Below are 27,542 nucleotides of genomic sequence, written 5' to 3' on the forward strand. Positions count from 1 at the left end.
TGCCATCCTGACTCCCTAAGCTTTTCTGTTGCACTGCGCTCTCGCTTGCAGCTTGTACCACTTCTTTAAGCCTTCTTTCCCTAGTTCTTAAACTGGCTTTCGTTTTCTCCCCTTCATTTTCTTTCTCTTTTTCTCTTTTCCTCTCTCCCCCCTCACCCCCAGTTCTGTTTCCACTCCTGGGGTTCTACCAGTCCCGTCGTTGCGCTGTGGTTTAGGCGGCCTGTCCTCTTTAGCTGAGAGGGAGACCTTCCACTCACAGCCACGTGTTCATTAGTTGTGAGCTGGATAAGGGAAGGCTTGACTTCCTGGGTCCTGGGAATAGAGCAGTCTGAATGACAGGAAGCAGGAGGCGTGTCATGCTTATTGCTTAGCTGCCAGCTTAACCTTGTGTTGAAAATAACATGCTTGCTTCATAGGCTGTGCAAGGAAGACAAAAATTCCTTGCCGCAATGATTTGGTAAACGCGAGAAACAAAGGGGAACATAGGCAAAGGAAGGTGGGTTTTGTGCATGAGATTTGTTGCAAAAATAAATAGGGATCTTGGAAATCATCATTCTCACTTTTGGGGGAGCAAATCTTAGCGGCTGGTTTTCTGTGTTGTGGTTGCGTTGATGTTCCATATTTATAATTGATTTTTCCCCCCTCAATGCTTCAAGTTTTTTTCTTTTTAAAAACACAAGTTTCATTATTGGTAGGTTACTGTTTCTTCTTGGGTAGCATTGAGTAAGATTTTTCTGGAAAATCACTTGTGTCGTATTACAGATTATTAGATGTTGTCTATTATAGTGCAAAGTCTGCCTCATCCCTGCCCCCAGATTTGTCAGGTAATTGCTGTGTGCATGAGTTTGTTATAATACTGTATTAAGTTGTGAGTTTGTGCTGGAAAGAATGAAAGGAAAATGGTAGGTTAACGAGTGTGTTTCTAATTATCTTAAGCCCTAAATACTTGTTTGGCAATAGAGAACTGGTAAAAAAAAAAACGATACCTTAGAAATGCCTTTTTTTTTTCTTGCAAAAAATCATTTGGCAGATTTGATGAAAAAGAAAATGTGTCCAACTGCATCCAGCTGAAAACCTCAGTTATTAAGGGGATTAAGAACCAATTGCTAGAGCAGTTTCCAGGTATTGAACCATGGCTTAATCAGATCATGCCTAAGAAAGATCCTGTCAAAATTGTGCGGTGGTAAGTTGGTTTTTTCTCTCTATGTAATGCTGCTAGTAGTTGGATAGTGAATGAGCCGATTCCACTTGTACTAAATGGAATTATTTTTGCATTAGCGTTGATAGCTGATGATGTACATGCAGAGATGCAGAATAACTAAAACTCACCAATCTTTATATTCTCATCGAATGTTTATATCCATGAGAAATGCGACTTGGAATCGTTTGTTAAAGAGCTACATGTTTTCAGAGTTGTGTTTGATTCCTTTGAGCTTATTGAATCACATACCACGGAATTAGAGTAATAAAATGGGAAATAAAGTTGGTTATAGCAGTTTATATTTATCCTTTTTTCCCCTCTGTTGGCCATAGGAAAGACAGTGTAAATGATGTCTTTTGGCAGGAATTGTTACTGTGAAAATTGTTAAGTTTACTATATCTTTGTACATGTATGTCTCATGTCTATTTTAAAGGATATTGACGTATTCCTAAATTATCTAACTCGATACTTTGTCACATTTGCCTTACAGCCATGAACATATAGAAATCCTTACAGTAAATGGAGAATTACTCTTTTTTAGACAAAGAGAAGGACCTTTTTATCCAACCCTAAGGTTACTTCACAAATGTAAGTCTTCTTAGAAATATGCATTTGGAATATTGATAATCACAAAAGGAGTTGCAAGTAACTTTTGATAGGTATTTCATATTAATTTTAAAGAGTTATTTATGCATTTGAAAAGCAGAGCAGCAGAGAAAGGGAGTGATTGATATCACCAGTCTTCTGCTTCACTCCCCAAATGGCTACAACAATGGCTGGACCCGGCTGAGGCCAGGAACCTGCAATTCCATCCTTTTCCTCCATGCGGATGCCGGGCCCAGGTACTTGGGACATCATTCACTGCTTTCTCAGACACGTTAACAATGAGCTGGACCAAAAGCACAACAGTGGGAAGGGGACATGCACTCCAGTCATAGCACTCGGTGGTGGCTTAACTTGCAGTGCCTCAATGCCAGCTTCCAGTAAACTCAGTGAATACTACAGAATAAAGAATATAAAATTAAAGCCCAACGTGATAGTCTAGTGGCTAAGGCCCTTGCCTTGCATGCACTGCGATCCGATATGAGCGTCGATTCTAATCTCAGCGGCCCTGCTTCCCATCCATCTCCCTGCTTGTGGCCTGGGAAAGCAGTAGAGGATGACTCAAAGCCTTGGAACCCTGCACCCATGTGGGAGACCTTTAAGAGACTCTGGGCTCCTAGCTTTGGATCAGCTTAGCTCCAGCTGTTGTGGCCACTTGGGGAGTGAACCAGTGGACAGAAGTTCTTTCTGTCTTTCCTTTTCTCTGTATATCTGACTTTCCAATTAAAAAAATATTTTTAAAGGAATATAAAATTAAAAGGAGGGCCTGGGCCCGGCGGCGTGGCCTAGCGGCTAAAGTCCTCACCTTGAAAGCCCCGGGATCCCATATGGGCGCCGGTTCTAATCTCGGCAGCTCCACTTCCCATCCAGCTCCCTGCTTGTGGCCTGGGAAAGCAGTTGGGGACGGCTCAATGGGTTGGGACACTGCACCCGCGTGGGAGACCCGGAAGAGGTTCCTGGTTCCCGGCATCGGATCTGCGCGTACCGGCCCGTTGCGGCTCACTTGGGGAGTGAAACATCGGACGGAAGATCTTCCCCTCTGTCTCTCCTCCTCTCTGTATATCCGGCTTTCCAATAAAAATGAATAAAATCTAAAAAAAAAAAAAAAAAAAAAAAGGAGGGGCTGTGGCAGCATCCCATGCGGGTACCCATTTGAGCCATGGGTACTGGACTTCTAATCCTGCTCCCTGCTAATGTACCTTGAGCTTAAGATGATGTAAGTCCTTGGGTGCCTGCACCCATGTTGGAGACCCAGAAGTAACTTTTTATGCCTGGTTTTGTATAGGCCTAGTTCTGACCATTACAGCCATTTGGGGCGTGAACCAGTGGATGGAAGATGTCTCCGTTCCTCTTTCTTTCTCTGTGTGACTCTCTGTCTCTCGAATAAATAAATACATCTTTAAAAATTTGAAATGAATGCCCATCTTGTGATAAATCTGAAAAATAAGAAGTTTCTCACTATATTCCAGAAAGCCCAAGAATTGCATTCATTTAATCATTCAAGTGTTTATTGAACTTACTAGGTACAGGGCACTGGGCTGGGTATTTAGACGTCAATGAGAAGCGAAGACAGATAATTCTTGTTCCTTTGAATTTAGCAGTTTAGTTGGGAAAACAGAAATGAGGTAATTGCACAAATACATATTCATAAACTCTGGTAAACCTTGTGATAACTGTTAAACTTTGGCTGTATGATTGCAATAGCCCTGAATAAATGTGGGACTCTCAGTTACTGTTTCTTGAGACCATGGTAGAGATTGTGGAATCAAATTTCATACCCACATTTGCCTTTTTTTAAAAATTTTAAAGATATATCTTATTTATTTGCAAGGCAGAGTTACAGATATTGAGGGCGAAGCAGAGATCTCCTACCTGCCGGCTTACTCCACACATGGCCACAGTGGCTCGGCTTGGCTCAGGTCAAACCCAGGAGCCTGCAGCTCCACGCAGGTTTCCACGTGAGTGGCAGGGGCCGAGACACTGGGGTTGTCTTGCATGGCTTCTCCAGGCACAGTAGCATGAAACTGGAGAAGGCGACTAGCGTCTGAGACTAGCATTGGTTGTCCCAGCTGGTGGTTTAACATGTTACCCCAAAATGCCAGACCCTGCATCTTGTTAAATTGTCTTGTTACAAAAGAATATACAAAGGAAAGATATAATCCAGTATATAAGATTTCCAATAGCAAGTAAAATTGCTTTTCAGTCTGGCATTTTAGCCAAAAGACAAAAAGGAGAGTGACTGGCAGGGTTATGTTAGTGCTGATGATTTTTAGCTTGGCTTTTAGGTAGGAGATCAATTTTGAGTTATCTGCTGCATGGAGGTCAGAAATAGTAAACCTCTTAGTCAAATCTGAAGAGAGTTAGAATATTTAATATTTATAAGACAACAAGTAAATTCATGTCATTAAGATAAAAAAAACTGATGGAAGGGCCCGGCGCATTACCCTTGCATGCTGCGGGACCCCATATCGGCACCGGTTCTAATCCCAGCGGCCCAACTTCCATTTGGTTCTGTGTTTGTGGCCTGGGAAGGCAGTCAAGGACGGCCCAAAGCCTTTGGACCCTGCACCAACATGGGAGACGCACAACAAGCTCCTGGCTTCGGGTTGGATAGGCTCAGCTCCAGCACTTGTGGCCACTTGGGGAGTGAATCATCGGATGGAAGATCTTCCTCTCTGTCTCTCCTCCTCTGTGTATATCTGACTTTCCAATCAAAATAAATAAATAAATAAATCTTTTGAAAAAACTGATGAAAAATTGAATTGCTCCATTGGGAAAAATTTTTTAAATGTTTACTTATTTTTTATTGGAAAGGCAGTTTTACAGAGAGAAGGAGAGATAGAAAGATCTTCTATCCACTGGTTCACTCCCCAAATGGCTGAAACGGCCAGAGCTGAGCTGATCTGAAGCCAGGAGCTTCTTCTGGGTTTCTCACGCATAGTACAGGGTCCGAAGGCTTTAGGCCATCCACCACTGCTTTCCCAGACTACAGGCAGGGAGCTGGATGGGAAGTGGAGCTGTTGGGATTAGAACCTGCACCTCTATGGGATAGTGGTGCATGCATTTGGAGGATTAGCCAATTGAGCATATTGTTTTGGTCCCCTTTGGGAGCATTTTTAAATGAAATTATTTTGGTGAAATTGAGGCATTTTGATGTTAATTGCTGTTTAACTTTCCCCATAGCAAAGGATTTTAAGTACTTTATTTTTTTTTAAAGATTTATTTATTTTTATTGGAAAGTCAGAGAGGAGGAGAGACAGAGAGGAAGATCTTCCGTCCACTGATTCACTCCCCAAGTAGCCGTAACTGCAATGACTGGAACTGAGCCAATCCAAAGCCAGGGGCCAAGGCTTTGGGCCGTCCTCAATTGCTTTTGTAGGCCACAGGCAGGGAGCTGGATGGGAAGCAGGGCCACCGGATTAGATCCAGTGCCCATATAGGATCCTGGTGCATTCAAGACTAGGACTTCAGCCCCTAGGCTACTGCGATGGGCCCAAGAGTTTATTTTTGTTTAAAGATTTACTCATTTTTATTGGAAAGGCAGAATTATAGAGGAGAAACAGAAAGATCTTTTATCCACTGGTTCACTCCGCGAATGGCTGCAGCGGCTGGAGCCGACATGATGTGAATCCAGGGCCAGGAGCTTCCTCCAGATCGCCCATGTGCGTGCAGAATCCCAAAGCTTTGGGACATCCTCCATTTCTTTCGCAGGCTACAGCAGGGAGCTGGAAGGGAAGTGAAACAGCCGGGACATGAACCGGTACCCATATGGGATCCCAGCACGTGCAAAGTGATGATTTAGCCATTAAGATAACCGTGTTGGGACCCAGGACTTTCTTTTTCTTTTCTTTTCTTTTTTTTTTTAAAGATTTATTTATTGGGCCCGGCGGCCTAGCGGCTAAAGTCCTCACCTTGAATGTGCCGGGATCCCATCGGGCGCTGGTTCTAATCCCGGCAGCTACACTTCCCATCCATCTCTCTGCTTGTGGCCTGGGAAAGCAGTCGAGGACGGCCCAAAGCTTTGGGACCCTGCACCCGTGTGGGAGACCTAGAAGAAGCTCCTGGCTCCCTGCTTTGGATCGGCTCAGCACCAGCTGTTGCAGTCACTTGGGGAGTGAATCATCGGACGGAAGATCTTCCTGTCTCTCCTCCTCTCTGTATATCTGACTTTGTAAAAATCAATAAATACATCTTTAAAAAAAAGATTTATTTATTTGCTTGCAAAGTCAGAGGAAGATCTTCTGTCCAATGATTCACTCACCAAGTGAGCCGCAGCAGCCGGTGCTGTGCCGATCCAAACCCGGGAACCAGGAACATCTTCCGGGTCTCCCACACGGGTGCAGGATCCCAAGCCTTTGGGCTGTCCTCGACTGCTTTCCCATGCTACAGGCAGGGAGCTGGATGGGAAGTGGAGCAGCCGGGATTTGAACCAGCGCCTGTATGGGATCCCGGAGCATGCAAGGCAAGGATGTTAGCTGTTATGCCACCACGGCGGGCCTAGAACTTTATTTTTCTTAAAAAAAGATTTCTTTATTTTAAAGTCAGAAAGACATAAATGGAATATGGCAAAATGTTAATAATAAGGTACTGAATCTACTTGTATAGTGTCCTTATATTTACTTAATCTAGTTTTTAATTTGAATGTTTACATAATAAATGGGGCAAAAGCTGTGCCTAAATAATATTTTTCTTGATAGGAACCTTTTAGAAAATCTGAAAGTTATTCTGTGCAAGAAGGAGGATAATATGATGGTTTAAAACTTGAATTTGGGGCCCGGTGCAGTAGCCTAGTGGCTAAAGTCATCGCCTTGAGTGCACACCGGGATCCCATGTGGGCGCCAGTTCCAATTCGGGCAGCCCCACTTCCCATCCACCTCTCTGCTTGTGGCCTGGGAAAGCAGTCCAGAATGGCCCAAAGCCTTGGGACCCTGCACCTGTGTGGGAGACCTGGAAGAGCTCCTGCCTCCTGGCTTCAGATCAGTGCAGCTTTGGCTGTTGCGGTCACTTGGGAAGTGAATCATTGGACGGAAGATCTTCCTCTCTGTCTCTCCTCCTCTCTGTATCTGATTTTCTAATTAAAAAAAAGTAAATTTTAAAATAAGCAAAAGTTGAGTTTGAAATTAGGAAGAGCTGGGTTCAAATCACACTGTCGTTTTTGCAAAATCACTTATTTTTGTTTTCTTTAAGGCAGACATAATAATTTAATATATCTCCAAGAATTGTGAGGATTACATGAAATAGTGCATCTAGTAGACCTAACAGTACCTGAAATACACTAAATCCTCTGTATGTGATAGCTGTTATAATGATATAATAATTGTTCAGTGAGTGATCATTAATAGTAATTATTATTAAGGCAAAGATATTAATGAGGGTGGAGAGTTAGGAAATTATGGCTTGTGGATAGTGATCATATTAATTCATTAAATTTTCTTTTTTAACAGTAAGATAATTTAACATGTTTTAGTTAGTTTGTGCTTTGGTAAGGCCTAGAGTGAGGCATTAAAATGAATAAATTTTACCCATTGTCATTATTATTCCTTGGAAACTCTAAGAGGTTTCAAATGTTTCCCTCCAGTCATTATTTGAAGACTTTCAGTGATCCCAGTGTTAGGTTATGAATTATTAGTAGACATACTTTGATGTTTCATTCATTCATAACTTATTAAAAGACACTGAGGAAACATGCGTATTAAAAAGTTATAAAATTTGCAGGGTTCAGCAATATGTAACTAACGATTCCCTGAGCTTGAGTTAACTATTCGTGTGTTTTGCTTCCATCCAGTTTTCTGTGTGATGTGTCTGGATTTTTTCCTACTGTGGAGTCCTCTGCTATGGTTTCCCCCTTGGTATTACCTTGTATTGGTGTCGTATACTTGTCACAGCTGATGGACTCATACTGACATCGTTATTAATGAAAGTCCATGGTTTCCCTTAGGATTCACTCTGTGTTGTATAGTTCTGTAGATTACAATGTCAAGTGCCCACTGTTACAGTGGTTTTACTTCCCTTCCCTCACATTCCTTGTATCCTGGCTATACCTCTCTCCCTCCTCCTTCCCTCTGAGCTCCTAAGTAACCACTGATCTTTTTGATGCTTTCTTCCATTTGACATTATATCATGAGTATTACTCAGAGTATTAATTTTGTTACACAAGATTGGAGGCATATCTTATTTAACCATTAAGTTTTCGGATATTTAAGTTAATTTCAGTTTATTTCAGTTGTATTACTGTCTTTCTACTTAAATAAATTTTATTTTCCTTATTTTCCCTGAGGAGAAAATTCTAGAAGTAGAATTATTGGATTTAAGAGTTTGAATCATTCTGAGGCTAATTGATACATGTTGTCAAAGTAGTTATACCCATTTAGAAGCCTCCTAGCAGTGTGTGGGAATGCCAGCGCTCCCACATTCTTGCTAGCACTGGTAATCACTTTTCATAAAAATATTTATCATTTTATCAAGTTAATAAGTGGTGTTTTAGTTTTATTTTTTTTGTCAGTGTATTGGCATTTTGGAAAATGTTTGTTTATGTCCTTTCCCTTTTTCTCAGTTATTAGTTTTAATGTTTGTAATGTATTTTTTTCCTCTAGATCCTTTTATCCTGCCACACCAGCAGGTTGATAAAGGCGCCATCAAATTTGTACTCAGTGGAGCAAATATCATGTGTCCAGGCTTAACTTCTCCAGGAGCCAAGCTTTACTCTGCAGCGGTAGATACCATTGTTGTATCCTTCCCAGGCTTCACTGCTGACCAGTGCACTCATTGTGTTCTTGTTTTCACTTGAAGATCGGTCTTCCAGGAAACTATTTGGACCTTTTGAAAGTTCTCTCAGGCCCTTCTCATGACAGCTGAAGTTTTGGGGATCAGCTTTTTTTGTTTCTTCCTACTAAATTGTGTCCTGTCCTATTTTGGGGATTTTCTTTGATTTTAAATGGGAAAACATTATAAAAGACGTCCAGCTGCATTTCAACCCATTTTGAAGCTATTGTTTATATTTTTTTAAGGATTATTTCTTTGAAAGGCAGACTTATACAGAGAGAGGGACACAGACACACACCCACATACACACCCACACAGAACCACACACCCTCTGCTGGTTCACTCCCCACATGGTTATAGTGATTGGGACTGGGCCAGGACAGAGCCAGGAGACAGGAGCTTCCTCTGGGTCTCCCACGTGGATGGCAGGGGCCCATGCAATTAGACCACCTTCTGCTGCTTTCCTAGGTACATTCAAGGATGGATTGAAACTGGAGCAGTGGGCTCAGCGTGGTAGTCTAGTAGCTAAAGTTCTCGCCTTGCATGCTCTGGGATCCCAATGTGGGTGCAGGTTCTAATCCTGGCAGCCCTGCTTCCCATCCGGCTCCCTGCCTGTGCCCTGGGAAAGTAGCTGAGGACGGCCTAGAGCCTTGGCACCCTGTGCCCGTGTGGGAGACCCAGAGGAGGCTCCTGGCTTCAGATTGGCGCAGCTCTGGCTGTTGTGACCACGTGGGGAATGAATCATTGGACGGGAGATCTTTGTCTCTTCTCTCTGTGTATCTGACTTTCCAATAAAAAAAAATAAATCTTTAAAGAAAAAGTGGAGCAACTAGGACTTGAACTATTTTCTTTCTTTCTTTCTGGTTTTTTTTTTTTTTTTTGATAGATGGCAAACTGGATGGGAAATGGAGTAGCTGGTACACAAACTGGCACCCATATTGGATCCTGGTGCCTGCAGGAAGAGGACTAGTTGAGCCATCATGTCTGGCTCATCGAACTAGCACTTTTGTGGGATACCAGTGTAAAAAGTGTGGCTTAACTCCCCGTGCTGAAGTGCTGGCCCAGAACTACTTTTATCAGACAGAAGACAGTATAATGGATTTAGTTACTAGTGGAAATGATGGAGATGATGGAGATGATATGATATGGATCAGCTTTTGGGCTATCACTTCAGTCTTTAGCTTCACTTTCCCAGTTGTACTGGAGTAAGTGCACTCAAAAAGAAAAATAATTCAGGTACTGGGTATGAAATTTTTTTTCTCATTATGACATTTTTTTCCCCAAATATTGTGGTAGAAATGAGCCATGTGGGGAGTGACCCAGTGGATAGCAGATATCTATCTTTCTCTCTCCTCTCTCTATAAATTTACCTTTGAGGTAAAGAAAATGAAATAGGTCGAGTGGGAGATTTTGGAAACCAAGGAGATGAAGGCTTTGGGCCGTCCTCGACTGCTTTCCCAGGCCACAGGCAGGGAGCTGGATGGGAAGTGGAACTGCCAGGATATGAACCAGCGCCCATATGGGATTCTGGCACTTGTAAGAAGAGGATGGGCCGGTTGAGACCAAGGACAGCCATCGTGCTGGGCTCAACAGGTTATAAGTTTATGCTCATGATTTCTTTAAGTGTTAGTAAGTTCATGGTTCTGGAATTTCCCTGAAACAGAAAAACTTATCCTAGTACCAAGTCTTTGCTTTTTTTTTCTTATAATTTTATTTTCAAATCATTATAGATGTATAGAAAATTGTGAAATATAGTACACAAAGGCTCTCTGTACCCTTCATTTTTTTTTAAATATTTATGTGAAAGAGAAAGAAAGAGCTTCCATCCACTGGTTCACTTCCCCAACTGCAGCTAGATCCAGAAGCTTCTTCCAGGTTTCCCACATGGAGGGCAGGGGCCCAAGGCTTGAGCCATTTTCTGCTGGTTTCCCAGGCACATTAGCAGGGAGCTAAATCAGAAGTGGAATAGCCAGGAATTAAACCAGTTCCCATTAGGATGCCGACCCCACAGGTTGCCCTCACCGACTGTATCTCACAGTCCCAAGCATTTCTTTTTTAAATATATACTTCATTATGTAACATTCCAGAAACTTCAGGTGATAACTAAGACCATTCTGATTATTCTAGAGGAATGGAAAACATGAAATTGGGTGCTTAAAGATACAATGGGAATGCAGTCATCTTTTGAAAGATTTATTTATTTTGACTTGAAAGACAGATTCACAGAGCAGGAAAGACAAAGAGCTTCCATCTGCTGGCTCACTCCCCGAATGGCTGCACAGCTGGAGTTGGGCTGAGCCGGAGCCAGAGCCAGGCCAGCAGTTTTTTCTGGGTTTTCACGTGAAGGCAAGGACCCAAGGACTTGATCTGTGCTCTCCTGCTTTTCCATGCCATAAGCAGGCAGCCAGAATTGGAAACAGTGCCCATATGGATGCCAGCCAGCATCACTGCTGGAGACCTACGCTGAGCCTTTTACATAAAGTTAGCACTGAATGGTCAAGAGTAGAGAAATTAAAAAAAAAAAATTAAAAAAAAAAAGAGTAGAGAAATTCATTTTACATATATATACACACATATATATTATTATTATTATTTTGAATTTTTGAATTGTGTAGTACAATTTCATATAGACTGGAATTTCCCATCACCACCACCACCCCCGATAAGTTCATTTTTTAGAAGATTTATTTTTATTGGAAAGGCAGATATATAGAGAGGAGGAGAGACAGAGAGGAAGATCTTATATGTCTGTTGATTCACTCCCTAAGCAGCCGCAATGGCCAGAGCTGTACTGATCTTAAGCCTGGAGCTCAGAGCTTGTTGGTCTCCCACGTGGTTGCAGGGACCCAAGGCTTTGGGCCATGCTCAGCTGCTTTCCCAGGCCACAAGCAGGGAGCTGGATGGGAAGCAAGGCCTCCAGGATTAGAGCTGGTGCCCATGTGGAATCCCAGGCACATGCAAGGCTGCGAGGCTACTGCACCAGGCCCAACAATTCCTTTGTTGTTTTTTCTTTAACAATTTTTTTTTTTAAGATATATTCATTTTATTACAGCCAGATATACACAGAGGAGGAGAGACAGAGAGGAAGAACTTCCGTCCGATTATTCACTCCCCAAGTGAGCTGCAATGGGCCGGTGCGTGCTGATCCAAAGCCGGGAACCTGGAACCTCTTCCGGGTCTCCCACGCGGGTGCAGTGTCCCAATGCATTGGGCCGTCCCCAACTGCTTTCCCAGGCCACAAGCAGGGAGCTGGATGGGAAGTGGAGCTGCCGAGATTAGAACCGGCGCCCATATGGGATCCCGGTGCTTTTAAGGCGAGGACTTTAGCTGCTAGGCCATGCCGCCGGGCCCAACAATTTGTTTTTAAAAGATGTGTTTCACATCACATCTTGGATAAGATTAAGTATAAGACTGTATTTCATAGTTTTTAGCATTTATCTACAAGAAACATTTTGTCCTTTTTTTGTATGATTCTGGTTTTGTTTGGTGCTATGTATTTTTTTAAGATTTATTTTTTTATTGAAATGTCAGACATAGAGAGAGGAGGAGAGAGAGAGGAAGATCCTCTGTTTGCCGATTCACCTCCCAAGCAGCTGCAGTGGCGTGAGCTCAGGTGATCCGAAACCGGGAGCCAGGAGCCTCTTCCAGGTCTCCCACACGGGTGCAGGGTCCCAAGGCTTTGGGCCATCCTCGACTGCTTTCCCAGACCACAAGCAGGGAGCTGGATGGGAAGCGGGGCCGCCAGGACTAGAACTGGCATTCATATGGGATTCTGGCGCATTCAAGGCGAGGACTTTAGCCACTAGGCTATCGCACTGGGCCCGGTGCTATATTATTGACATTTGAACTGAAACAAAATCATTAGAATCATAGATTTACCATTTATTGACTACAGTGCAACCAAGACAGTGCTACGTCCTTGACTTTAAAATGTGAGTTGTCCAGGAGAGGACATAGATGGATGCAGAGAGATCACTGACAGCCTTCCCTCCCTTACAAGGCATTTTGGTAAATAGTTTCCTTAGCTACGTGTTTGCAGGCAATCATGGCCGAAGGGAAACAGCATGCTCTCTGTGTTGGAGTCATGAAGATGTCGGCAGAAGACATGTAAGTCTCCTTTTAGGTCCCCTTAACTCTTGAGATATTGGTAGTCAACTGAGGAAGATCAGAATTACAGGTGGAATTTGCTCTCGTCCATACCACGTCTTAAACATTTCTAAGCACAGAAACCTCATTTTTAAATTTTTCCTAACAAATAGGAAACTTGAAATCTGGTTTGTCCTCAGAACTGCATTCTTTCTTAAGTTATCTGAAAAGGACTTCCTCCCCCCCCCCAAAAAAAAACCCATGTGCCAGCGTACCTTTGTCTGTAAGTAGGTGATAATTTAGGATTTTTTTTAGTATGTTTTTAAGTTTGGAGGGGTAAAATGTCTTGTACTTAAAAAAAAAAATTGTTTGTTTGAAAGGCAGAGTTAGAGAGACAGAGAGAAATGTTTAATATGCTGGTTCACTGCCAAATGATCTCAGTGGCCAGAGCTGGGCTAGTCTGACGTCAGGGGCCAGGAGGTTCTCCCAGGTCTCCCACCTGAGTCATTTCTTCCCCACTTTAGTAGGGAGCTGGACTGAAAGTAGAGCAGCCAGGGCTTGAATCAATGCTGTATGGGATGTTGGCTCTGTAGGTCTTGACTTGACTTGCCATGCCACAGTACTAAATTTTTATACCCAGACGTTCAGCACCACATAATTTTCTGATCTTGTGCTGTAACAAATGTAAAATATCAGTGAACCATTAACGATATCAAAAGTGAGGTAATGTTAAAAACTCTTGAATGCATTTGATAATTAGTTGTTTTTTATTTTAGAGTTAATGTTATAATTTCGTATTTCCCTAGTGTGCTGCTGATATTACTTCTATGGATCCACTATTTCATTAAATTTGCATTGATTTTATTGATTTGAAATGCGCAGAAATGCTCCCGTCTTCTAATTCACTTCCCAAATTCCCACAGTGGCCAGGGCTGAGAGAGACACTGAATCCAGGCCTGCCGCGGGTGGGCAGGGCCATCAGCTGCGAAGCTCCAGGATCTGCATTAGCAGTACCCTGGAATCGGGAGCCAGGATTGAAACCCACGAACTCCAGTTTGGCATTGGGCATCCCAATCACCATTTTAACTGCTATGCGAAATGCCTGCTCCTTGGCCCTAGGTTGCTAAAATAACTTTAAATCTGAAACTGTAACAGTGATGTGGTTTGATATGATTAATGTAAGTGTAATAGCAGTAAATTCCCTAATGTGGCTCTAGAGTTATAAAAAATTGGCAGTGCACTTGGATTATGTTTACCACGAATGAACCCATAGAAATGAATCAAATGTTTTCTTCCTTTCTGCAGTGAGAAAGTCAACAAAGGAATTGGCATCGAAAATATCCATTATTTAAATGATGGACTGTGGCATATGAAGACGTATAAATAAGCCTCAGAAGGAATGCACTTGCGCTGAGTATGGACATTGTGCTGTATCTTTGCTTGTATGTGTGTGTGACAGCATGAAGACAATGTCTCTGTGGCGATGCTGAATAAATTCTCCAGATGCTTACATTTAGTTAGCTTCACAAGTTGTCTTAATTTTTCTTAAATGCAAAGTAAAATTGGGTAGCAAGTTTGGACATGAAAAAGTATCTGAGAAGTAACTAACCAGATAACTTAAAGGTTTTTCTTAGGCTAATAGTATCAGATGAAGGTAGGACTTGAGACGTGGACTTGTCGGTTTTATGGTGGACCCCCTAGAAAAATATGTCTAATTAATGGTGCTTAAAGCTAGACTGGAAATTTTATTCTATTTCCCCAGGTCAGCCAGTAGTGCCCATTCTGTTGTATGTCTGTGTGGGTGTGGGTATATGTTTAACTTTTCATTATGGGAAAATCTGAATAAAAAAGTATGGGGAATAATAAAATAGACATTTCTTTCTTTACCCAGCTTCAGTCAATCTTATTTCATCTGTATTTCTCATGTTTTTTTTAAAGATTTATTTATTTTATTACAAAGTCAGATATACAGAAAGGAGAGACAGAGAGGAAGATCTTCCGTCCGATGATTCACTCCCCAAGTGAGGCGCAACGGCTGGTGCGCGCCGATCCGATGCCAGGAACCTGGAACCTCTTCCGGGTCTCCCACACGGGTGCAGGGTCCCAACCCATTGAGCCGTCCTCAACTGCTTTCCCAGGCCACAAGCAGGGAGCTGGATGGGAAGTGGAGCTGCCGAGATTAGAACCGGCGCCCATATGGGATCCCGGGGCTTTCAAGGTGAGGACTTCAGCCGCTAGGCCACGCCGCCAGGCCCATACTTCTTTTTCTTTAAAGATTTATTTTTGTTTTATTGGAAAGTCAGATATACAGTGAGGAGGAGAGACAGAGAGAAAGATCTCCCGTCCATTGATTCATTCCCCACGTGGTCGCAACAGCCAGAGCTGCGCCAATCTGAAGCCAGGGGCCTCCTCTGGGTCTCCCACACGGGCACAGGGTGCCAAGGCTCTAGGCCGTCCTCAGCTCCTTTCCCAGGGCACAGGCAGGGAGCCAGATGGGAAGCAGGGCTGCCAGGATTAGAACCTGCACCCACATTGGGATCCCAGTGCGTTCAAGGTAAGGACTTTACCCACTAGGCCATGCCGCCAGGCCTGAAAGTAGTGTATACTTCTACTTTTACTCCCCTAACAGTAGGGAACGAAATATGTTTCTGTATACTGTGTTGAAACTCATTTTTAGTTTCTCACGAACTGGAAGTTTTTAATGCGCTTCTTAGTCTAGATAACTATTTGCATTAGTTTTTGTAGTATTGTATTTAAAGGTGGATTTTGAAATAACGCAGTCTTCCCTTAGGCCTCTGGACTCCGTTGCTCAGTGTAAGAAGGTTGGGTGGCAGTTTTTGTCTTCTGGGCTCTGGAGCATTTCTTGGAGAGCTGGCTTATCCAGGATTAGGAAAAAGTATGCCTTTGTGTGACTGAGTTGTTTCTAAAGTTTGCATGTGTAAGCATTAGGTTTCAGAAATCTCAACTTGAAATGTACTTGAATACAGGGAAGATACTGCTTCATTTAAGGGGAATAGTGGCTATCAAAGCAGTAAAATTAATATTGCCTAAGCAGTTTTGAAAAAGCGTTAGGACTAGAAAATAGTTTTCACTGGCATTTCTTCATTCTGTTTTACTAGTAGCTGTTAACATGTTATTAAAAACTTCAATGCTTATATTGCACTTACATTGCTTTACAGGATTAATTTTCTGTAGTTTGTAAAATGAAAAGGGGTCCATGAATGAATTCTACTTTCTTGCACCCAAATGCAGAGATTTAAAAGAACGCTCATGGCCCCACTGGCTTCTGGGTGTTGCCAGACTGTGTCCAGCGCCCAGGTGCATTACTTGAACAGTGGTGTCTTGTTGATAGAAGTGTCTTGATTAGAGGAGATGGGAAACTATAGCAGTCTGGGAAGTTTGGGCTCAAATAATGTGGATTTTTTTTTGGGGGGGTGCAAGGGGAACATGTTCCAAATGTTCCAGGCTGATGTTCCTGAAACAGTTTGTGACTTTCTCCTTTGAGAGGTATATTAAAAAGCTATTTTTAAAGATGTATATTATAAAGCTACTTACATGTCACAAATTACATGTACAGATGTTATCTGAAAACTATCCATCTAAAAAATTTCCCTGTGAATTTGAATATTCAAATCGATGTGATGTTAATTCACATCAGTATTTTAATATTTTGCCAAGATGTTTAATAATGGATTGATACATATTTAGCTGTTTAGAATACTAACTAGCCTTGATCAAATGAGTAGGAGGGAAAGGAAAATAACATTTGTTGAATGCCTATTTGATCAAGTTTTACTTACGTATCTTGCTTAGTTTTTACAATGATTTTGTGAGATAGATTTTGGTCATCATTTTGCAAATGAGGAAACCAAGGCTCAGAGTCTAGGCAAGTTTCTTGAAGATATATAGCTAATTAGTGGTCAGTCTAGAATTTGAACCTAGCTCTGCCTAACTGCGAAGAACTCTCTCCACGTATTTCTTCTTTTTCTTTTTATTGGAAAGTCAGATTTACAGAGAGAAGGAGAGATAGAAAGATCTTCCATCTGCTTGGGGAGTTCCCTCCCCAACTGGCCACAGTGGTTGGAGCTGATTTGATCCAAAGGCAGGAGCCAAGAGCTTCTGGGTCTCCCATGCAGATGCAGGGTCACAGGCCTTGGGCTGTCCTCTACTGCTTTTTCAGGGCATAAGCAGGGAGCTGAATGGGAAGTATAGAAGTTGGGACATGAATTTGCACCCGTATTGCATCCTGGTGCTTGCAAGGGAAAGATTAGCCAATTGAGCCATCACGCTGGCCCCATGCATTTCAGACAGTGTTAATCTTGGCCCACAATCAAATTACCAGTTGTTAGAATTATGGAGAGAAATATAAATTGGCAACCCTCTTTGCACAGTGAAAAAAAATTGTTTTGAGTAAGTGGGATGCTTGAACAGTTCTATTTGTGCTACTTTGCGAATGTTTATTTTCCTCTTAAACATCAGGCTATGTTAGGATAACCATTTGAAATTGAATCCAGCCCTGAGTTCTAGACTTTTTATTTATCATCTGCAAACCAGGTGATTTCTGAATGTTTTAAAGGTTATGCCAGTTAGGTCTTTAGGAATGGGTGAAAAAGGGAGAGTAGTTATGATGTGGGGCAATAAGAGTGTAGAGTATAATATACAAAGGCAGGACAAGCTGGTGCTTTGAAGATAGTTGGAGAAAAACAGTAGTCAGTATTAACAGTAGTGACAGAAACGGTTTTGTTTCAGTTGTAACTCAAAAGAAGAAAAGTCAAAGGGTCTAGTCCAATCTATTTTGCTGTGGATCCAAAGGTTTGATTTTAGGAAAGATGATCCAGTGATTTGCCTTCTACAAGGAGGTGGACGTGCCTGTTAAATGCAGGTTTTTGTTTCTGTTGCATTCAAGAAAAAGAAAAAATAAATGCAACTTTTAGAAGAAATGAACTGTAAAACACAGACTGAATTTCCAACACTTAATAAAAAATGTAAAGTAATTTCTTCCTGTTGCTTACTATTGGGAGCTTTTTATAAATTTAAATAAAATATATTGCTAAAAATAATATACATGTATTTTAATTTTTGAAAAGTGGTATTACTCATTTAGCTCACATATGACACTGAGATGGAGAGCAGGCAGTACCCCGGAAGCTTCCTTTGGAAGGCAAAAACTTTAGGATGTTAAGGATGGGAACAATTTCGGTGCTGAGCTTTTCCATGAAGCCAGGTTTTTGTCTTTGGCTTAGGTGATACTGAACTGGTATTTTAACAATTAGAATATTCTCGTTTATTCAGTATATTGGATACTTAGTGGATGTCTCTATTAGTGACTTCACTAGGTGAAGGGCCTAATTTTTTGTAAAGATTTTTTTTTTAATTTTTTATTTGAGAGGTAGAGTTAGAGAAGAGGCAGAGGTCTTCCATCCACTGATTACTCCTCAAATGGCTGCAAAAGCCAAAGTTTCCCCAGTCTGAAGCTGGGAGGAAGGAGCTGCTCCTGGATGTCCTACGTGGGTGCAGAGTCCTGAGAACTTGAGGTATCCTCTGTTGCTTTCCCAGTCCATAGCAGAGAGCTGGCCAAGAAGTGGAGCAGCCAGAACATGACACACGGTGTGCTGGTGCTATAGGGTGGATGGGTAGTCTGCTGGGCACCATGCCGGCCCCCAAAGCCCTTTTTCTTAATACATACCTGTCATGTTTAGGGCAGCCATCCTCTCAATCTAAAATCTGAGTCTTAGATTACCTGGGGGCTTGGCGTGGTAGCCTAGTGGCTCAAGTCCTTGTCTTACACGTGGTGGGATCCCATTTGGGCGCCTGTTTGTGTACCAGAAGAAGCCTGCTTCCCATCCAACACCCTCCCTGTGGCCTGGGAAAGCAGTTGAGGATGGCCCAAAGGCTTGGGACCCTGCACCCATGTGGGAGACCTGGAAGAAGCTCCTGGTTCCTGGCTTCGGATTGGCTCAGCTCCAGCTGTTGCAGTCACTTGGGAAATGAATCTGTGAGCAGAAGAGCTTCCTCTCTGTCTCTCCTCCTCTCTTACTATCTGACTTTCCAATAAAAAACTTTTTAAAAGAAAAAAAAAGTTCACCTGAGAGTTTTCTGTCCACTAGTTCACTAACCAAATACCTGTAAACATTCAGGCCTGGTTTAAGCTAAACCAGAAGCCAGAAACTCAACCCAGGTCTCCCCTGTGGTTTGAAGTGATTGGGCTACTTGGGCCATCAACTGCTACTTCCTGAAACTGAATTGGGAGGAGTCAGAACGCAAATCCAGGACTATGGGACTGAGGCATGTCAAAAGCTGTCTTAAATACTCGGTTAAATACCTGTCCCTGGTGTCTTAAGTCCTCTTTCTTCCAGAACCTATATATATATATATTTAAGATTATTTTGAAAGTTTCTCTATTGGAAAGGCAGATCAGATTTACAGAAAGGAGAGACCAAAAGATCTCCCACCCACTTGTTCATTTTCCAAGTGGCCACAACGGCTTGAGCTGAGCCAGTCCGAAGTCAGGAAATAAGAGCTTCTGGGTCTCCCATAGGGGTGCAGGGTCCCAAATTACTGAGCCATTCTCTACTGCTTTACTAGACCACAAGTAGGGATCTGGAAGAAAAGCAGTCGGGGCACCAACCGGCACCCATATGGGATCCTGGCACGTGCAAGGTGAGGACCCCCTTATCAGAGCTTTTACCAAGTTTCCAAAGTAACAGAATAGCCAGTGTGGCTTTTCTTGTCCTTTAAATTTTATTTAAATTTATTTGAAACGCAGAATTATATAGAAAAGAGAGGGAAAGATCTTCCATCTGCTGGTTCACTCCCCAAATCACTAGGCCAGGTTGAAGTAACTCCCAGGTTTTCTACGTGGGCACAGGGTCCCAAGCACTTGGGACACAGACTGACACCCACGTGGGATGCCAGCATTACAGGTGACAGCTTAACGCACTATACCACAGCACCAGTACCTAAATGTCTTTTGTGGAATCAGTGAGAACTAAACAGATGGGAATTATATGGATTGAAGAATTTATCAAAGCCAGAACTTTTAAAACAAATGGACTACCATATACTACTAATAAAGTATGGTTTGTCTTATTGCTGATGTAAAGCTTACATGAAATGATTATTTGACTCCTATAATAAATCATGAGTTTGGGCTCCTTCTGCTTTACAAAAAGCACTAAGTCTAGTGTTTAGTTGATAAATAATAGATACAAGAGGAATTGTAAAACTCCACATGCATAAAAGTGGTTTTTTTTTTTTAAAGATTTATTCATTTTTTATTACAGCCAGATATACACAGAGGAGGAGAGACAGAGAGGAAGATCTTCCGTCCGATGATTCACTCCCCAAGTGAGCCGCAACGGGCTGATGCGCGCCGATCCGATGCCGGGAACCCGGAACCTCCTCCGGGTCTCCCATGCGGGTGCAGTGTCCCAATGCATTGGGCCGTCCTCGGCTGCTTTCCCAGGCCACAAGCAGGGAGCTGGATGGGAAGTGGAGCTGCCGGGATTAGAACTGGCGCCCATATGGGATCCCAGGGCATTCAAGGCGAGGACTTTAGCCGCTAGGCCACGCTGCCAGGCCCATAAAAGTGGTTTTTTATCGCTTTTCGGTCTTTTGGCTAAGATCAAGTGTAAAATGATGTTATTGTTAAGGTAGAAATCCCAGAGACACATAATTTCATACTTTACACACAAGGTATCTTTCCAACTTACTTTAAATAGTTGAAAAAGATATTTGATATTGGAATTATTGAGTATGGTTATTTCAAAGTTAATTTTGAATATTCAGGGTAAGCTACAAAATATTTTTGAATTTACTTAAATGCCAAAAGAAAGTTAACTTTTAGAAATATGCTAGTCACATATCCACCCAGGCATGAATGCATGCAAGTCAGCTTTGGGATTTGTGCAGTGGCTCATCAGGCTAATCCTCCTTCTGTAAGCACTGGTGTCTTACATAGGCACCGGTTTGTACCCCGGCTGCACCACTTCCCATACAGATTCTGGTTATAGCCTGGGAAAGCAGTAAAGGATGGCCCAAGTCCTTGGGACTCTGCACTCATGTGGGAGACACAGAAGAAGCTCCTGGCTCCTGGCTTCAAAGACTCTTGGCTGTGGCCATTGTGGCCATTTGTGGGGTGAGCCAGTGGATGGAAGATCAGAGCTAGAGAGAGAAGAGAAAGACAAAGATCTCCCACTCACTAGTTCACTCCGTAAATGGCCATAATTACAAGTGCTGGGTCAGGTGGAAGCCAGGACCCAAGAGCTTTGTCCAGGTCTCCCATCTACATGGCAGGGCCCACACACTCTGGCCATATTCTGCTCCTTTCCGATGTCATTTATCAGGGAGCTGGATTAGAAGTGGGGAAGTCAGGACTCAAACTCAGTGCTCATGGGGAATGCTGGCATTGCAGGTGGCATCTTGACGTTAGCCTCATTTCTAATTTTTAAAAAACAAATTTGAAAAGCAAAATGACACACACGCACACACACAGACACACGGAGTGGGAGACCATCCACTTGCAGGTTCACCACCCAGAAGCCCACAGCCACCAGGGCTGGGCCTGACTGAAGCCAGGAAGTCCATCTGGATCTGCCACATGTGTGGCAGGGACCCAAATTCTTCAGCCATCACGTGTACGTGCATTAGTGGAAAGCTGGCTTGGAAGTGGTGTACCTGAACTTTGCAAATGATTTATATACATGTTTCAAGAAAAACAAATACCACTTACTTCAAAATGAACTATTTAATGCAATATTAAACCAGTGACACCAAAGTAAAGAAGGAGCACACTGCTGTATTAGATATGCAGTCATTACCACAAATAGTAATGATACGTATCCTATACAATGATTATACACATGTTCATTTCTCAGTCATTGTCAGAACCATTTGGAGGTAAGAAAACCAAGGCATCATTGAAAATATGCCCAAATGCCCTAAGACGGTATACACCATACATCATCACATGCATTTGATTGGGTGTCAGTCCATTAAAAGTAACAGCTGTATCTGAACAACATCCTTCTACTACTTGGTTAGGATGATTATTCATTGCCTCTTTAATAAAAAGGCCAACAGACTTGGTATTAAATACATCTTTTCCATCAGCATCTTCTGCATTTTCTGCAACCACTCCAGCATTGTTCAGGCACATTGCTAACTGCCTATCTTCCGATATCTTCCAAATCATCCCACCCTGTTCAGGACACTTATCTGGAATTTCTAGAAGGCTGTTAAGTCTTTTCATTGATTCTATACTCAAGACAATTCCTCCTTCCACACTCACATATTCAAAGTCCCCAGATTTAATAGCATGGCCTAGATAAAAAGGCTGTGATGGATCCTTTTTTAACAAAAAATATTTAAGGTTTTCAATAATAGCAAATGTAGTGGGGCGTGCAAGGAAAAACCAGTTGTACTGGTTGCTGTACTTATCAAAGGCATATTTATAAGCTCTTCTCATCATTAACCACAAGTCATCTGTTTCCACATTAATCGATTCAAACACTTTAACATTTTCGGAACTAAAGAACTCTGCTTTGTCACAATGTTTGGTCCAAGTCTCTTTCACTGCAGCCCAAAGGCTAACATCTTTGGGTTTTACGAGGATAATACAGTACACCCGAAAGTTTTTACTGAGTTCCATGCGTTCATTCTCTGAAATTTTCAAGATATCTTCTTTGTTAGGAGGTTGGAGATGATGATGCTCATGGTGGTGCATTCTGTTTCCAAGGCCAATTCCAACGTGTCCCAGCATAGTGGTAAAAACACAGAAAATGCTTCCGAGCATCACACCCTTCAAAAATGAGCTGCTTTCAGAAAGCATTTTTTCCTATAAAGAAGAAAAAGAATCTTAATATACATAATAGGAAAAGATTAGAATTTGATTTGGTATTCCTTATATGTCTTATTAACAATACAAAAGAGTTCCTAAGGGCCCAGCTCCATTGCCTAGCAGCTAAAGTCCTCACCTTGCATGTGCCAGGATACCATATGGGTACCGGTTCTAATCCCAGCAGCCACACTTCCCATCCAGCTCCCTGCTTGTGACCTGGGAAAGCATAGAGGATGGCTGAAAGGCTGCACCCGTGTGAGCGACCCAGAAGAGCTCATGACACCTGGCTTCGGATTGGCTTAGCTGTGGCCATTGTGGCTGCTTGGGGAGTGGATCATTGGACGGAATATCTTCCTCTCTGTCTCTCCTCCTCTCTGCATATCTGACTTTGCAGTAAAAATAAATCTGAAAAAAATAAATAAAAGAGTTCCTGAGCATGAAATCAGGTTTGCTGCACATAGTTTGAGAGACTCTCAGGTTCTTTACTTCCAATGGCATATGTTCAGTATAAACTGGAACCATTTCATTTATGAGAATTCAAGCAACAAAGTACTAAAGGAAACACATTAATCCTAGAAGCCAATGTTCTATAGGGTGTTTATCTTGAATTCTATTTTTTAAAAAAATATTTTTATTGGAAAGGCAGATTTACAGGGGAGAGCAGAGATCTTCCATCCACTGGTTCTCTCCCCAAATGGCTGCAATGGTCAGAGTTGAGCTGATCCGAAGTTCAGGAGCTTCTTCTGAATCTTCCATGTGCGCACAGGGTCCCAAGGACTTCAGCCATCCTCTGCTACTTTCCCAAGCCATAAGCAGGAATCGAGATGGGAAGTGGAACAACCAGGACACAAACCCTTGTTCATATTGGATCCTGGCACTTGCAAGGGCAAGACTAGCCAGTCAAGCCATTGTGGTGGGCCCTCATCCCTAGTTCTTACTCAAGAATTTTAATATACGGGCCCGGTGCAGTAGCCTAGCAGCTACAGTCCTTGCCTTGCACACACCAGAATCCTATATGGGCACTGGTTTGTGTCCTTGTAGCCCCACTACCCATCTAGCTCCCTGCTTGTGGCCTGAGAAAGCAATTGAGCATGGCCCCAGGCCTTAGGACCCTGCACTCATGTGGGAGACGTGGAAGAAGCTCCTGGCTCCTGACCGGCTGAGCATTGGTCGTTGTGCTCACCTGGGGAGTGAATCATCAGATGGAAGATCTTCCTCTCTGTCTCTCCTCCTCTGTGTAGATCTGACTTTCCAACAAAAATAAAGTAAATCTTTTAAAAATATATATATATATATATTTTAAAGATTTATTCCATTTTTATTACAAAGTCAGATATACTGAGAGGAGGAGAGAGAGGAAGTGGAGCTGCCGGGATTAGAACCAGCGGCCATATGGGATCAAGGCAAGGACCTTAGCCACCAGGCCACACTGCCAAGCCCAAAAATATATTTTTAATATACAATATTCTAAAACTGGCAAATCACCAAGGGCATCTATGTTGACATTTCTATTTTCAACACAGTGCTTTATTTAGTTTACAGCTGCTGCCCCTAGGTATTTCAGGTATATCTGAACAAAGTTTGAGATTAATATCATCTGTTTGTATTCACGGTTTTTTTTAAAGATTTATTTATTTTTATTACAAAGTCAGATATACAGAGGAGAGACAGAGAGCTTTGGGCCGTCCTCAACTGCCTTCCCAGGCCATAAGCAGGGAGCTGGATGGGAAGTGGAGCTGCCGGGATTAGAACCGGCGCCCATATGGGATCCCGGCGCGTTCAAGGCGAGGACTTTAGCCACTAGGCCACACCGTCGGGCCCTGTACTCACCGTTTTGATTAATACTGTATTCATAATTATGATTTGTTCCTAAATTGTTTACGATATAGTATCCCATGTTTTGATATAATAAAAGTCCAAATGAAAGTAATTATTTGAATGGAAAGTGAGTTGATGAAGGCATACCTGGGAATACTAATGAATATATTCCTCCAAATGTACTTTTGGGGTGGGGGGAAGCGCAAAGGTGAAAGTATACACTTTTTATTTTAATGATAAGCTAAAAGAAAAGCCAAATTAAATTCAACTGTTGAAAAAACTGTATGCTACCCACTTACACTGGTAACGGCTGACATTCCCACACTGTCCGATACACACAAATGTTTACCATGCCGCACAGGTTTCCTGTCTCTTCAACGCTGAAAGAGGCATTCAAATCTCACCACTGTAATTTCTCTCATTTCACACATCAGGAAAAGCAACTAGTTGATGTGGAAGTGAACCAGAGACCAGATCTCTCGACAGCAAGTTGAATGCGTTTTCCATGAATGAACAGTAACCGCCATGGTGCCTCTACCATATTATACTTTTTTGAGAGTTAATAAATGTGTTTATCGAATAACTCTGGTTTCCTACAAACCAAAAAACAAAGAAACAAACAAAAAACGTAGGATATGTTGGCTGAAATTGACATTTTATACCCAACATCTTCCTTTTGTCCAAGAGAAAATGGAAATAGACTTCTATCAGAATAATAAGGAGTGGAATCAATTGGCAAATATAATTCCTGAATGGGGGGCGGTGGAGAAAGAGGCATGATATTTTTCCAGTGTTATTCACAGAACTCTATTTATAAATAGAGCCCCAAGAAGAAAAAGGGCAGTGACAAGAAACAATTTAATCTTACACGGTAAAATGCATTTGTATAGGCATTTTGACATTTTATATTATAATGATTATCTGTGGCCGATATGTAAGTCACAGGTATTTCCACCTGATTACAAGATACGTACATGGAGAATTTCTCCTGATGGCAATACTACTGCTGTCTGCGAAAAACTGACTGAAACTCAGTTTATAAAATAAAATTATTCCAAGGAGATATTTATTCCCCCCCCCAAATCCGGGATATACATATTTTGTGCAGAGGAGAGGAGAAACAAAACTGGACACGGAAGGGAAAAATGTACAGGGGCACAAAAACGAAACTACTCAAATGTTTGTTGACATTAAACGTTTTTAGAAGGTTAAGGTGGTTGGGGTGAAGTATGCAAAAAGGAGGAGCAAATGGAGAAGACAGGTGAGATGGAGAATCGCCTCAGTACCTCACTGAGAAGCCCTAGGGAGCGCCTCCCTGGTCACTAATCCTCCCCCTGCACCTGCCCGGACGTTCGGAGTGGAGCATGTCGGGACTGGGCTAGGGCCCAACTTTCTCACCCGGAGAAGACGAGTTGGACCGCTCGGGGTGCGCTTGGGGCGGGCGGCTAAGGCCCAGCACTCACCCGCATCTAGAATGGTTCGACAGCACGAAAGTGCAGCCGCAGACGGCTTTCCTCCCACGTTTGCTCGCCACTCGGTTACGCTCCTGGTCGAGCTATTCTAGATGCAGGTGGTGTCCTCTCGTTGGTCTCGCTCAGGCTGGGGGAGGGCCAGGAGGCCGACGCCGAAAAGGGGGCGTTGCGAGGGCGGGGTTTGAGGAACCGTCGTTGGGCGTCAGTCCGTTGGTCGCGTAAACGTCACGACGGCCCGCGCGCACGCAGCGCGCTCTTAGCCCCGCCCCTCGTGAGTTGAGAGGAACGCGACGGGCCGGCGTGACCCGCACGCTGGCCTGCCGCGGCTGGGACGCACAAAGAGGTAGGCGTGCCTATGTCTCGCTAACACCTCCTACCTCCTCAGCTTGCTAGTGGGGACACTTCAGAGCCAGGAATTTCACTCCCTGTGTTACTTATGCCGGAGTTCTGGTTTGCCTGTGCGTCTTTGCGTGCACGTAGGGACGAGAGGTGTTGCTGGGTCGAAGCCACTGAAAGAATCTTTGAATTATGTGGGGACGGATATTCTGTGCTTACTGGGATGGAATCTAATGAAAGCCCACTGCTGGTTTTCAAATCCCGGGAAAGTTACTTCACCTTTGCGTGCCTCAGTTCTTTCCTTTGGAAGGTATAGAAATGATCACAATAGTGTCTGTCATTTAGGCGATTCAGATTGTCCACGTAACTCCCTCAGAAAAATGTCAAGCACAGAGCAAACGCTTATTAGATATTGGCTGTTACTGTTCACCTTTCTATCTGGCTTTTAGCGGAGGAGCAGCTCACCATAGGCAGTCAGTATTAATTAAACTAATGTTAGAGCTACACATGTGAAACCAAGCCAAAATAAGATAATGGGACTTTGAAAAACCACATAATAACTTAAAAAGCGGAGGCAGGTTTAGAATCCAGGTCTCCTGATCATGACTGCAGAGGTCTTTTTCCACTAAATATATGATGTTGTACATTTTGTTTTTCTGGCAGTTTGATTTTTGCTAACAATGTACCATCATTAGATCCCGTTAAAATAACACTTAGTGGTTACTTATAAGCCTGAATTTCTGAAGACAGATTTTTCAGAACTGGCAGTGACTTGCAGTTTAAGAAGACAAAAAGTTACTGTGAGCATTGAAAAAACAGAATTTAGGCAGTTGCTATCCTAGAAACACTACTCCACATTCTAGGGGCATAACTATGAAGAACTGATGTCTCCTGAATCCCTGCTGCTTTCAGACAGTAACAGAGGAGGAAGACATTAAACAATTCATTACAAATCATTATAATGGTGATAGGTCCTCAACAGGGATCCCCAGTTAGAATGTGTCCCTAAAGTGGACAGAAATGTGAAACTACAGAATGTTTCTATTATGCTTTTATTTTTCTATTAAGATTTAGTTGTTTGAAAATCAGAAAGACAGAGGGGTGCGGAGAGGAGAGAAAAAGAGACAGACAGACACATTCTGTCCTCTGACTCACACTCCAAGGGGCCACAACGGGCAGGGTTGGCCAGTAAAGGCTCAGACCCTAGAACTGCGTGCAGGACTCCCACATGAGGTCAGAGGCCCAAGTACTTGGGCATCTTCTGCTGCTTTCCCAGGCGCATTCATAGGGAGCTGGATGGACAGTGGGGCTGATGGGATTCACTGGAATCAGCACTCTGTGTGCATGTTGATATGAATGTTGACACTGCAAAGTGATGGCCTAACGGGCCACACCACAATGGCCAGTATTTACTAAATACTGTTTA

General features: G+C 42.8%; 2 protein-coding genes across 5 annotated transcripts in view; one reads left to right on the forward strand and one right to left on the reverse strand.

The window, feature by feature from the left end:
* The window catches only part of MCTS1 (MCTS1 re-initiation and release factor), a 49,112-nt gene extending 34,950 nt beyond the window's left edge, over positions 1-14,162 (forward strand). For 2 of the 3 annotated variants that reach the window (XM_058659070.1, XM_058659071.1), the window contains exons 3-7: positions 1,031-1,183; positions 1,692-1,789; positions 8,398-8,531; positions 12,606-12,673; positions 13,958-14,162. In XM_058659070.1, coding sequence (XP_058515053.1) covers positions 1,031-1,183; positions 1,692-1,789; positions 8,398-8,531; positions 12,606-12,673; positions 13,958-14,039 — 535 coding nt within the window. In that variant the 3' untranslated portion in view covers positions 14,040-14,162. Of the gene's footprint in view, positions 1-416; positions 497-1,030; positions 1,184-1,691; positions 1,790-8,397; positions 8,532-12,605; positions 12,674-13,957 lie in introns of all 3 variants that reach the window. The other variant, XM_058659072.1, reaches the window with a different exon arrangement.
* A 7,221-nt stretch (positions 14,163-21,383) lies between these two features.
* Positions 21,384-25,961, reverse strand: C1GALT1C1 (C1GALT1 specific chaperone 1). 2 transcript variants are annotated; one of them, XM_004587659.3, is made up of 2 exons: positions 25,772-25,961; positions 21,384-22,487 (listed from the first exon to the last, which is right to left on the reverse strand). In XM_004587659.3, exons 1-2 carry the CDS (start codon positions 25,775-25,777, stop codon positions 21,525-21,527), a joined length of 969 nt encoding a protein of 322 aa, XP_004587716.2. In that variant the 5' UTR covers positions 25,778-25,961; the 3' UTR covers positions 21,384-21,524. The 2 variants fall into 2 exon arrangements, with proteins under 2 accessions (XP_004587716.2, XP_012783170.1); XM_012927716.2 differs by having other exon boundaries at positions 25,707-25,961.
* Positions 25,962-27,542: the final 1,581 nt, after the last annotated feature.

This window comes from Ochotona princeps, chromosome X, assembly GCF_030435755.1.
Source record: "Ochotona princeps isolate mOchPri1 chromosome X, mOchPri1.hap1, whole genome shotgun sequence".
Classification (NCBI taxonomy): domain Eukaryota; kingdom Metazoa; phylum Chordata; class Mammalia; order Lagomorpha; family Ochotonidae; genus Ochotona; species Ochotona princeps.